The sequence below is a fragment of the Phasianus colchicus genome, chromosome 13 (assembly GCF_987193195.1).
Source record: "Phasianus colchicus chromosome 13, bPhaCol1.hap1.1, whole genome shotgun sequence".
In the NCBI taxonomy this organism is placed as follows: Eukaryota; Metazoa; Chordata; class Aves; order Galliformes; family Phasianidae; genus Phasianus; species Phasianus colchicus.
In genome coordinates this window covers 3,139,021-3,151,020 of record NC_143448.1, presented here as the reverse complement: position 1 = coordinate 3,151,020, position 12,000 = coordinate 3,139,021, and the positions used below count along the sequence as shown (strand labels likewise).

General features: G+C 54.3%; 1 protein-coding gene across 1 annotated transcript; it reads left to right on the top strand.

Moving 5' to 3' along the window:
* The first annotated feature begins 1,750 nt into the window (after positions 1–1,750).
* Positions 1,751–8,198, top strand: CFAP20 (cilia and flagella associated protein 20). Its single transcript, XM_031615402.2, has 6 exons — positions 1,751–1,969; positions 4,711–4,790; positions 5,611–5,722; positions 5,815–6,003; positions 6,962–7,072; positions 7,735–8,198. Exons 1-6 carry the CDS (start codon positions 1,886–1,888, stop codon positions 7,738–7,740), a joined length of 582 nt encoding a protein of 193 aa, XP_031471262.1. The 5' UTR covers positions 1,751–1,885; the 3' UTR covers positions 7,741–8,198.
* Positions 8,199–12,000: the final 3,802 nt, after the last annotated feature.

The window sequence follows — 12,000 nt, the reverse complement described above, 5'->3', positions numbered from 1 at the left end:
GTTGTACAAAATCACCATGAGCAAAGGAAAAGGAGCCATTTGCCATCTTTAGGGACACCTCTCCTTAGACCCACGTGCTCTTCTGAAAGTGGCAGGCTGGGTGCTAATGCTGGTACCTGCTTCTTCCAACCCATGGGCCTCGCTCACGGCTCTCTTCCAGCACTCCAGGAGCTCCCTTCTCTTTCTTTGCCCTGGGCTGAGACTCTCCTCCTCAGTGCTGTCACTGCAGGCAGCCTTCATTTCCAAGCCAGTGTTGAGGGGAGGATGTTAACTTGAACTCTGCAGTACTTGAAGCTCTTGTCTCAAGCCTTCTGACTGGGCTGTATGACTGCACATGGTCATTTATCTTCATCTGCCCATCTCCTTCACAGCCCATGTGATTTTTCTTCCATGCCCCAGTTACAGAAGCTGCAGAGGGCACCTCTGAGACCGGGCTCTCTGAAAGACAGACCAGTCTGCACTGCTGAATGTGAGTTTGGGTCAGGGTGACACGGGACCGCTGCACTGACCTGACCCTTCTCTGCCAAAGATCTCCAGCACATGCTGGCACTGCGTCCTGCTCTCACCCTCATTTCTGCTTATCAGCTGCCCAGCTTTCTCTACCTGTCTTTTCTGACAGTTTTCATCCAGTTTTCCTCAACACCCAAAGCCACATTCACACGTTGCCTTCCCGTGTGTTTTGGCTACGCATTTCCTTCCTAATTCCCTTTTTAGTTTCCTCTTTACAGCAGCCCTTCACCCAGCTGTGCTTCCGTGGGAAAATCCAGGCTGCAGGAGATGCGTGGAGCCATCTGGACAAGGGCCAGGGTCCCACACTCCTTGCAGCAGTCATTGCTTTGCTCTCATTTTGCCGTGCATTTCAGTGTTTTTGGCTCACAGAGATACCGACTGAACTTGATTCTGGTTTTCCAGTCCAAGCGCTGTCCCTTCTGCTGGGAGTGCAGCACGAATGAGATTCTGTGCTCCGCAGTGATCAAGTGTGCTGAGAGGATGATGGTCTGTGTTACGGTTTCCCAGGCTGTGAACACAGGGCATGTGCTCCAAGGCAAGCACAGACTTGCTGATGCTAAAGAGAGCTGCTATGTTTGGCTCCGGTAACTGCACCCAGCTGTGTGAAACTTCAGAGGAGCAACATTTCAGGAGTTTCCTGAAGATCTCATTCCTCTGAAGGCGTCGGATTGCTGGGAACTCGGAGGGCAGGAAATGCTTCAGCGGATGGCTATTTTTGGAGCAGGCACCTCTGCTCACGTCTAGGACCGGATAATCCTCAGTAATGGGCCTTCTCCTCTGCGCCCTCCCCAAAATCCCGCTCCTCTGCACCTCGGAGATGAGGACTGGGGTCCCCCCGCGCCCACCGCCCGCGTCCCTCAGTGCCACGTCCCTCAGTGCCACGTCCCCACGGCCCTGGGACAGCCGCAGGGACGGTGCCCCCCACACCTCTCAGCGCAGCTGCGCCGCTGGAGAAGAACGTGTTCCTGCAGCGGGAGTCAGACTTCCTTCAAGCACACTGAGATGTGAAGGCAGTTAGAAATTACAGCACGTTTCCAGCAAAAATCAATATTAAAATGGTGAGTGGAGACCGCGCGGACGCCCACGCTGCTCACAGCCGCGGCCCGCCCTCAGTGAGGCCCGCGCGGCAGCAGCAGGCCCGGCCCGCGGCGCCGTTGCCATGGCAGCGCCCCCGGAAGTAGATCGGCGGCGCCCCCGGAAGTAGATCCGCCGCGTGGAAAGTAGTTCCTTGGTGACCGCGCTGCGGTTCCCGGAAGCGTCTGACGGCGGCGGCGGGGCGGCGCGGAGGGATTCGCGGGTACCGCCGTGTCCTTCCGCCACCGCTGTGTCCTTCCGCCACCGGCCGTGGTGGCGGCGCGCTGCTCCCGCAGCCGCCATGTTCAAGAACACGTTCCAGAGCGGGTTCCTCTCGGTGCTCTACAGCATCGGCAGCAAGCCGCTGCAGATCTGGGACAAGAAGGTGCGCGGCGGAGCGGGGCGGGCAGAACATCACCGGGAGGGCCGCGAGGAGCGGGGCGGCGCCGTGCCGAGAGCGGCGCCGTGTGCGCGGGGCGGGCACCGCAACGCGGCTCTGAGTGCCGGGCGGCCCCGTGCGGAGCTGCGGCTCGGTGACCCCGCGGGTCCGTCCCAGCACCCCGCGGCGCGGTGCCCTGATGGGCCGCCCCCAGGGGCGCGCAGCTGTTTGCGGTGGGTTTGTTAGGGGCGTGCCTCGGGCCGGCCGAACTGCTCCTTATTGGCGCCCGGTAACGGCCGCGGGGCGTCCGCAGCTGCTGCAGCGCCGACGGCCCGGCCCGCTTCTGTTTGCGCGTGGTTGCTCGCGGCGCTCAGCCTGCCCTGCAGCATCCAAGGCCCCTTGGCACAGCGCGGGGATGCGCTCAGGTGTGACTGCGGGAGCTCATCAGCTCCCTCTTGTTTTCTCCCAGACTCGCCTCTGGACGAGGAAGGCGGCACGAGCAGCTCGTGCTTGGCTGCGCCTCGCCACGACGGTGTGACGAGCGCCGGGTTCCGTAGCACCGCGCGTCCCGATGCCCCGCGCATCCCCGCGCCTGCTGTGAGCGTTGGTCGCAGCCGGCTTTCTTTGGCCCTTGCTGCCAGCACCGATTCAGCAGCGATCCTCCAGAGGTCGGCCTCGCGCCGTCCTGGCTCGCTTTCCTCTGGGCTTTGTTATGTCAGAGCGTTGCCAGCAGCAACTGCAGCCTTAAGGAATAACGTCTGTTCAGAAATAATTCTCTGTGAAGCTGCCTCCCCCTCGGGGCTTCGGGGTATGCGACTGCAAAATGAGCTTTTTCAATTCATCCTTAGACAGCAGATAGTTTCCTGCTCGATCCAGAGGGCATTAGAAGGAATTCTGTTTTCTGAGGAGGCCTCTACCCTGTCTTACAGCTCCAGAAATCCGCCTGCTTAGGCTTAAGCCTCAAGCTGCTGTCACGCTTGCAGCGTCTCTCTGTCTGTCCTGCAGGAGCTGGTGATGAATGTGGGCCCGCCTGTGTTATCTGCAGCTGGGTGCAGCTCACAGGGTTTATGCTGGTCTGGGAGGAGGGCCTCTGCCTGCCTGCATTTCTACCAACCAGCCTCTTTTCTGGTGTTTTTCATCCTCTTCCTGGTAGTGCTGAGGAAGACAAGTTGCTTCTTTTTGTTGTAGCTGTAATCTGGAGAAGGAAAGCCTTCCAGGTCAGGTGGAAGGTGACCTGGTCGCAGATGGAAAATGCTGAGTGATCGGTTCTAAACATGCTTAGCTGCCTGCTCTGTTACTGACCTCTCTGGAGGGGCCACACCTGGGCTTTTCTGTACAGAGCTGTAAACCACTGGTGGTGAGTGTTGCTATGGTGGTTTGGTTACTGCTGTTGTCACCTGCTGCAGGGTGATTTCCCGGTGTTAAGTCAGCATGCTCTGCCCTTGTGGGCTCCTGGCTTTAATTTCCTTTATGCCAGCTGCTGCTTTAATAGAGGCACGTGGGGCTTCTGCTGGGCTGATGATTTAGAGGGGAAAAAAAAGTCACTGGGGAAAAACCAAGAGATGCAGACCTTATGGGATTGGTTTTTCCCAAGTGACCTGTAAGGCCATGACAGCTGCATTTAACACAAAGGAGAGATATGGTTATCTCATAAGGAACCCCTCTTTTTGCTTAATGCTTTCTGGAATTAGCAGAGCTAGAAGTGGTCTGCCAGGGCAGGCTGCCATCCAGCACTTCCCAGCAGTGGTTGGGTGATGCGGACGGGGGTTTCATGCACAGATGGGGCAGAGTGGTGGGCTGCTGCCAGGGCTCCTCTTCCTTCCTGCAAACTCCTGCAGCGTTGCCTAGGGTAGGTCCCTGTGGAGATATGAACCTTGAAGATGAACTGCTAAATTTGTCAATCGTTTTGTAGTTCCTGATTGGAACCATCCCTTTAGGAGCTGAATGTATCCTGGATATTAGCAGCAGTGATAGGTGCTAAGGAAATTAATTTATGAAATCGGAAGGAGCATTGCAATTTGCTGATTTAGCACTGAAGAAGAGCAGAAGGCTTAATTAGCAAAAGTGCCTTTTAAATTGAGATAAATTTGATGGGATGTGAGCTGCTTCATTAAAGACATAAATCCTCAGACCCTGGGATTCAGCCATGTTGCTTATGGAGAGAACTGAGTTTGTGTTGGCTGTGGGTTGCTGCGTGACCTCCCTGAGCTCTGGGAGGCTGTGCCCCTTAGCAGGACAGACCTGGTCTTTGAGCTTGTGTGCTCTGTAATGGAAGAGTCTGAACCAAGCTCCCACCTGGTCCTGCTCTGCCACAGAGGGGCCAGCTGTGCCCAGCAGTAGAGCCCTACACCCTTTGGTAGCTGCCTGGTGGCTTCATTTGCTTACATCTCTGTTGCTCATACTTGGTTGTACCTCTTATCGCACTCTGGATTTGCTCTTGCTTGCTCTGACGTTTTTCTGTTTGTTTATTTGGGCGCCTTACACGAAGCTTGAGTCACCCCTGTTCTCTGGAGAGTGTTTGGATAAATCCAAGTCTGTACAGCATGCTTGGCCACGGACACTTGCTCAGAGCCTTGGCACTCTGGGGTGAGGATTAAAATCTTGGAAGCAGAGATGTCCGGAGCAATAGCAGCCAAGTAAATGTAGATGATCCTCTCAGGGTCTTTTTCCCCTTGCTCATGGAGCTGTGGGTGTCTTGTGTTTCCCTCTCCACTAACAGCTGTGCTGTCTGCCTGCTTCTCTTCCAGGTGCGCAATGGCCACATCAAGCGGATCACCGACAATGACATCCAGTCACTGGTGCTGGAGATTGAAGGAACAAACGTCAGGTAAGGGAAGGCTGCTTTGGCCCTTGGCAAGTCCTGAGAGCTTGTCCTGGAGCTGAGTGTAGGTGTAACTGCTGGCTATGGAGAAAGCAGCCCTCTGCCTTCTGCATCTTTCATGTCTTAGGCCTGCTCTGCTGCTCTGCCCACGTGACAGCTATTCTGACAGCAGACCGGAGGGCAAGAGAGAGAGATTTATGAGGGGAATTGCTTATGGTGCTTCACTTAATCACGTTTTCCGTGTCAGCTGGAGGAGGAGACGTGGGCTCCTGTGGCTGCAGGCTCGGCATCCCCACAGCCACGCTGCTGCGGTGTGGTTTGGAGCAGGGTGCTCCTTATAAGGGCAGTGGAGTCTCCTCTCCTGCAGACAGGCTGTGCCAGCACTGCTCTTCCTCCCAAGATGTGTTGATATAGAACTTGCCAGACATGACGTGTGCTTTTAGGGCTCATGACCTTTGTCTTTCCAGCCATATACAGCACGCAGGCCTTCTGCCGTGCTCTGGAGGACTCTACCTGTTCATTTAAAGAGCTTGTATTAAGAGACAGTGCTGACATAGCCTTGAAACAGTATTCAGGAAGGTGTTTCATGCCCTAGGTAGGAAAAGTAGGATTTGAAATGCCTTCTTTGGGCCTTTCAGTTTGTTCTCCCTGAAGCTTTGTCTGAAACTCTCCCTCTTGATGCAGGAAGCCCTGCTGGTTGTTGAGATCTCAGCTGTCTCTTCCTACCTGTCCTCCAGGATTGCATTAGATCAAGTGAAAGGCGTGGGACTTGGACTGTGTGCTTTGTGCCACGTGAGATCCTAAAGCATCTTTCTGTCTTTCTCAGTACCACGTACATCACGTGCCCTGCTGACCCAAAGAAGACCCTGGGCATCAAACTGCCTTTCCTAGTGATGATCATCAAGAACCTGAAGAAGTATTTCACTTTTGAAGTGCAGGTGAGGAAGGCAGGGTCCAGAGACCAGTAAGGTGGGCGTGAGGGGGCCAACACCCCGACCTTGGTGTCAGCAGCCTGCCTTCCTTGCCCCAGGTGCTCGATGACAAGAACGTACGCCGGCGCTTCCGGGCGAGTAACTACCAGAGCACAACACGAGTGAAGCCCTTCATCTGCACCATGCCCATGCGGCTGGACGACGGCTGGAACCAAATCCAGTTCAACCTCTCAGACTTCACGCGCAGGGCTTACGGGACAAATTACATTGAGACTCTGAGAGTTCAGGTAAGAAGCAGTCACGTCCTGCACGTAGAAACCAACGTGGCAGGCTTCCTGCTGGTTGGGACGGCCTTGCTGGGAAGCAGGAATCCAAGCTGAGCCCCATTTGGTTCCTTTGCAGTGCCTTTTCTCGCTGAGGATGTGTAGTTTGGTTCTTATGGTGGCAATTCACATTTTCTGTATTGAGTGGCATGTGTTATTTTGACTGTGCCTGTTCCTCAGTACGACTGCTGCAGTGCCTCGTGGGGTTGCCCTCAGATCAGCAAACTGCTGACCTGGGAAATGTCAGGCTTCTCACGTACCCACGAGGGGACTGGAGCGACTCCTTCAGCTGGTAGCAGAGGCAGTGCAGCCCGGACAGTCTGATTCCCAACCTCAGGAGGCCCTACAGAGGGAGTGCTTCAAGTGCAGCAGGCTGAGTGTCCTCCTGGCTAATGCTGGTACAGTGGAGAAGGAGAAACGGGTTCACAGCCAAGAACACTCTGCTACCAAGCAACTAAGATGGGTCTCTGTTTTGTGGAGATGGCAGAGTTTGGCCATGCTTCCTGAGACAGCCTATGTCAATGGAGAGAGCAGCTAAGAAAGTAGAGAGCTGGTGTTTTTTCTCTAATGTCCCATTAGATTCAGAGAGTTCATGAGGTCTCCTGGAAAGACTCAGGCCAAAACTCTTCTAATGGAGCAGCCAGAATGTCTCCTTCCTTGCAAAACAAAGAAGGGTGTTTGCTGACTGGTTAGTTCTTTGTTTCTGTGATGATGGAGAACAGCTGGTGTGCTGTGGCACCTTGCCTCCAAACCTGCAATAGATGGTGCTGGGGCAGGAGGGAGACCACTCAGCAGCAGCGATCAGGCTGTAAGGGCTCATGCAGGCTGCTGAGCTGGGGAATCCAAACTGCTGCACGGTGGCAAAGCTGGATGTGGGGACAGCAAGTGGAAAAAGGAGCTGACTCTCTATTGTGACTCATAGATCCACGCCAACTGTCGCATCCGACGGGTGTACTTCTCTGACCGGCTGTACTCTGAGGATGAGCTCCCAGCTGAGTTCAAGCTGTACCTGCCTGTCCAGAACAAGGCCAAGGTGAGCCAGCTGTGGGGAAGGAGGGTGGCAGCAGCACCGGGACCAGGCAAGCATTTCTCTTCCCCTGCTGTCTTTACAATCCAGAGTTTCTTCTGGGAGCAGAGTTCTCTCCAGCTTTGGCCTGCAGCCAGGGAGCACCCTCTCTATTTCCAGGATGAGCAGTTTGTCCGGTGGCTTGCTGAGTGGCTTTCCTGCCAAAGCACATGGAAGTTGCCATTCCCACTAAGGAGCAAGGAGAGCTGTGCAGCTGTTCCCCGCACCCTTCCCGTTTGTGCTGGAGGGTGCTGGGCAGAGAGCAGCAGCTTTCTGGCAACTCCTGGGAGCTCTTGCCCGTGACTCAGCACTGTGACTTTGCTGTTCACAGCTAGCTGCACCTTCTTTGTCAGGGCCAGGCTTTCCCAGTGCAAACACTTGTTTTAGCAGGGAATATTCCTGGATTATTTCAAGGATCTGAGGTGGGAGGCCCTGATCTTAGTGGGAAGTGGAAGGCAGTGTTAACAGAAGGTCACACCTCTGAGGAATCCATCACAGCCTTCTGGGATGAAGTGGCCTCCCAGAAGTGTTCAGGGAACTCACAATGCCTTCCCAGTACAGTCTTCTTGGTGCCATCTGAATGCTGTGTGTGTACTAAGTGTCTCCTTTCTTCTCCCTGCTCTGTCCAGCAATAACACTATATTGAGAAGAGACACAAGAAATGTTTCGAGTCAAAAAAAGCAGGTGAAGGAGAAAGTCATGCTGAGACCAAGTTTTCTGTCAGCTCACCTTGCCTAGGGTAACTTTGATTCACCCAATATCCTCTTCTGGACAGGACACAGTTAACCACATAGCAGGTCTGGGACTATGTTGTTGGTGTGCGAATCCTACAGAATCAAAGTTTTCCTACTAACTGTTCCTAAAGTGCTGAGCCTAAACACTGCAAGTGGCATGGTTCCTGATCTCATGTTGCTCAAAGTGGCCACTGCCCCTCTGAACAGAGGATTCGGCAGGAATTGCAGTTAAGCGTGCCCTCTTGAAGATACCAATTTTATCTTCCTTTCCTTGTTTTCCATCTCTTATTTTGTACACACTCTAAATATGGATGTAATACTCATTCTTGGAAAGTTATTAAACATTTGACTGTTTGTAAGTCTGCTTCTGTCATTTTCCTCCTTTGATGGGCCCTTCAACTCATAGGAGTTTGCACTTAGAGGGTGCTGAGGAGTTTCCATAGGAACCCAGATGTTAAGATTTGCCTCTGAATTTGACTTTGGCAGCCTTGCTCTTTAAGGTTGTGGACAGCAGTGATGTGGAGAGAGGAAAAGCAGGAAGGTTTCAGTAGAGGAGATGGGATCTGTCTGCCGTGGCTTATTCCAATTCATGAGCTGGTGTTAATTGACCTGTGACAAAACCCATGCTGTTCTCTTCTGGTACACGGAAATGGGTTTTTCATTCCCTGCCTACTTGAAGCCATTTTCCCAGCAGTGACAAATTGGTCTTACCTGCCTGTTAAACTGGCACAGTTCTGATAGCTGTGTATTTAAACAACTCCTGCTCTCAGCCAAGCCTTTAGCAGCTACTTATAGCAGAAAGCTCACAATAGCCTTCCAACTGCCAAATTGTCCCCTTCCCTGGGGATCAAAGAGGAGGTTTAGCAAAGAAGCATAATAGAAGCGAAGCAGCGAAGCGGAAGTCTTTTCCTGTTCTGAGCCTGCCCTTCCCTGCCTCCAACCAATTCGCCTTTGTTGTGGAACGGCGTGCAGAGAGGAGGCTGCAAACCTCCACCAGCAATGGAGAAAGTCCCGGAGAAGCTGATGCCTTTCCTCCCTGGGGCCGGGTCCCAGCAGCTGTGCAGGTGGGTGTGCACCCACCACAGGGGTCAGTCCCTCCCTGGTGTTGGGCTCTGTGTGAGCTGGGATTTAGTTATGTTGTTGTCCTGTGAAACAAAGCTGGTGTCCCCTGGAGGAGAGCATGCTGGGGGACATCTGCCCTGAGTCTGCCCCACATTGTGTGTTTAGTCCTGGTTTCAGGACTTGGAATGACCATTTACCTTCAGTCCTGTATAAGGGCCCCGCTTGTTCAGCTGCTTCTTGTGTCACCTCCCATGCACCTGCCTTGTGTGCACCTTGAAGGTGGTGTGACTGGAAAGGGAGGTGCTGACCCTGTGCTGCTGCTTGGTGCTAAATGGCACTTGCAGGAAGCTTTCTGGTGAAAGTCTTTCTCATTTCTGTAGCAGCTAAACAGCTTGGTGGTTCCAAGGAAGCCCACATGGGAAGGCACCATCCGTCTTGCTCAGATGTCTGTCAAGGCTTGGCTGGGCTTAAGATTCGTTAAGTGGAGTCATGCTGTATCATGTGCCAAGGATTGGCCTTAATGAAGTCTATGACCAGGCTCTCCTGACAGGATTTCAGTGCCTGCCAGGCGTGGGGGAGAAGGCCAGCCTCAGCTGCCGAGGGAATCCATCAAACCCTGGCAAGTGAAGCATCCCTTCCCACCAGCCCTTGCTCAGAAGCACATTTCCAGGAGTTGCCATTCCCAGCCCTGCTGGGTCCATGCTGGTCATCGTCCCTCATCCACCAGGGATTTGGGATGGCGCTGGGTGAGTGACCTTTGTGTGTTCACACAGGCATCCCTGAGCTGGCTGCTTCTGTGCAGGGATTGTGCTGAGCCCTGCTGCCAATTCCTGCCCGGCTCCAGGAGCTGTGCCAGCTCCCTGCCTGACCCTTCCAGCTCTGTGGGCTCTCTGCGTAGTTTTTAAGATGAAGCCAAATAGGGAATCTTCCTGTTTACACACTGCACAAAGTGGAGCATCATCAGATACTGGCTCTTTCCTGTACAGGCTGATGGTGATGAGTTTACAGAATGCAGTTCAAAGCTATTCTATTTTAATCCTGCTCTCCCATCAAAACTTTAACTATGTCACTGACATGGAGGCAGGTGAAATTGGGATGTTCTGCCCGCAGGAGAAGAGGATGCTGCTGGCAGATGGGCAGGAATATCCCAGGAACTGTGTCAGCAGTCACTTTCTAGAGTGAACATGCATTAGCAAAACTCCTGTGATGAAGGGCCTGGCTTTTTGCTGCTTTGCATATGGCTTTGGCCAACCTGGATGCAGCGTGCCCCAACGTGGGAGGAGTGGAAAAAGGAGATGTGCAGAACCTCAGCGAGGACCCAACCCCAGGATGGCTGCTGTGTGTACTGCGAGGCAGCCCCAGCTCAATGCAGGGAGTGGGCAGGGGGGTGGGGGATCCTGCGGAGAGCAGCTCTGAACTATCTCCTGCTCCTTCACCTTTCTGTGGGTGGCCTGCTCCTTCCTTCCTGCCTGAACCCATACTGTTTTTTATGGTGGGAGAGAAAGGAATCTCTCTTCTCAGGGAGCCCTTGGAAAGTTTCAACCTGGGGTGGAGCGGGTGCTGATGAGGTCCAGAGAAGAGCTTCCCTCGCCTCTGCAAGCTTTTCTCCTTCCTCTACTGGTTGGGATAAGGTCATGTGAGTGAGCACTTTGAGCATGACGTGAGCACCCCGAGCCTTCTTTCTAAATCAAAGGCAAGGCTTTCCCTTGCAATCTTGATTCCTGAAGGATGCCAAATGCACGTGTTGCTGCACCTGAGAGCAAATCTGGGGAGCTGAGCGAGGGAGCAGAGGTGCTGGGAGTGAGCAGGAGCAGAGCTGAGCAGCACTGGGCTGTGTTGTGCCATCCCAACACCTTGCCTCGCAGGGAAGTGTCTCATTTGCTTCTGATCCAAACATGGATGCTATATCCAGGAATTAACATCTGAGCCAAGCTCAGCTTCTTGCCCTTTTTGCCTCTGTTTTTTCATCTCCCTGGATGTCATGGGCTAAACACTGCCCTCTCAATGGGGGGATTACACCTCTGGGGCAATGCTAATCCTCTGCAGCTGTTTTCCAGCATGGGGAGGGTGGTGCTGGAGGCGAGGGAAATATTTATTTTGAGTTTTGCTATTGGCCACTGCCCAGGAAAAGTGAAGGGCCGTGCTGAGGACTTTGGCCACTTCTGCGCAGCGGGAGAATGGTGCCAGAGGTGAGGGCTTCCCTTGGCACCCTGTGCTGTGGGACCACCCAATAAGGTTTTATTTGGATGAGGGAACAGCTGTGCGCCCTGACTGCTGCCCCTGGCACAGGATGGGGGAAGCCATGGATGTGACAACAGGCAATGAGTTCATTGCCTCCCATGGCTGCAGCAAGCTGCTTTTCAGGAGCCCCATGGCCTCGTGGCTCTTCCTTCTGTCCTCCCCCAGCAGTGTTTCCTCTGGCCTTGAGGCGGCGGTCAGCGGGGCTTGGCGGGGCCTGGCCCCAGCTCTTCCTCTCTGGCTTCCTCTCTGCTTTCCAGGTCCTCTCCCCGCAGCACGCAGGGGTCTGTGCCCTGCTCTGTGTCCTGCAGAGGAAGAAGAGGGCGGAAGCTCCTCCTGGTCATGCTGTGGGGCACGTGGGCCATATTCCTTCCCTTCTGCCTGTAGCAGAGCAGGGTCACAGTGCTGAGCGGGCAGCAGTGAGTCTCTGCTAGCATCACCCCCAGGAGAAGGTCGCTTGCGGGCTGTGGGATGCTCTGTTCAGTGGCTGGGGTTCCCCCTGCAGATGGAGCTCGCTGCCCTTAGAACAGTGTGGGAAACTGAGGCAGAGAGAAGGGCACTGGCACTCATTTCCCTGTATGTGCTGCTGCTGCCTCTCCTTTGTAACTCTCAGCACCCTGCAGGCTCTGCTTATCAGCTGCAGCTAATTATACCTTGCCCTTCCCTGGGTGCTGTCCCTGGGCTCAGCACCATGGTCTCTGGAACTGGCTGCCAGCATGTGGGAAGGGGCAGTGCAGCCACGTGTCTAGAAGCCACAGGTTCTGGTTCTGCCCCCACTGTGGCAGGGGGATGTGGATGCAGGATGGCTGGGGCTGCACTTTGTGCCAGCCCAGGGTCTGCAGGGCAGAGCAGGGGGTGCCA

Bases quoted from the DNA above. Each gene is read 5' to 3' on its own strand.
- CFAP20 (XM_031615402.2), top strand. From the start codon at position 1,886: ATGTTCAAGAACACGTTCCAGAGCGGGTTCCTCTCGGTGCTCTACAGC. The intron at 1,970-4,710 runs GTGCGCGGCGGA...CTTCTCTTCCAG, and splicing joins TGCAGATCTGGGACAAGAAG to GTGCGCAATGGCCACATCAA. The intron at 5,723-5,814 runs GTGAGGAAGGCA...TCCTTGCCCCAG, and splicing joins ATTTCACTTTTGAAGTGCAG to GTGCTCGATGACAAGAACGT.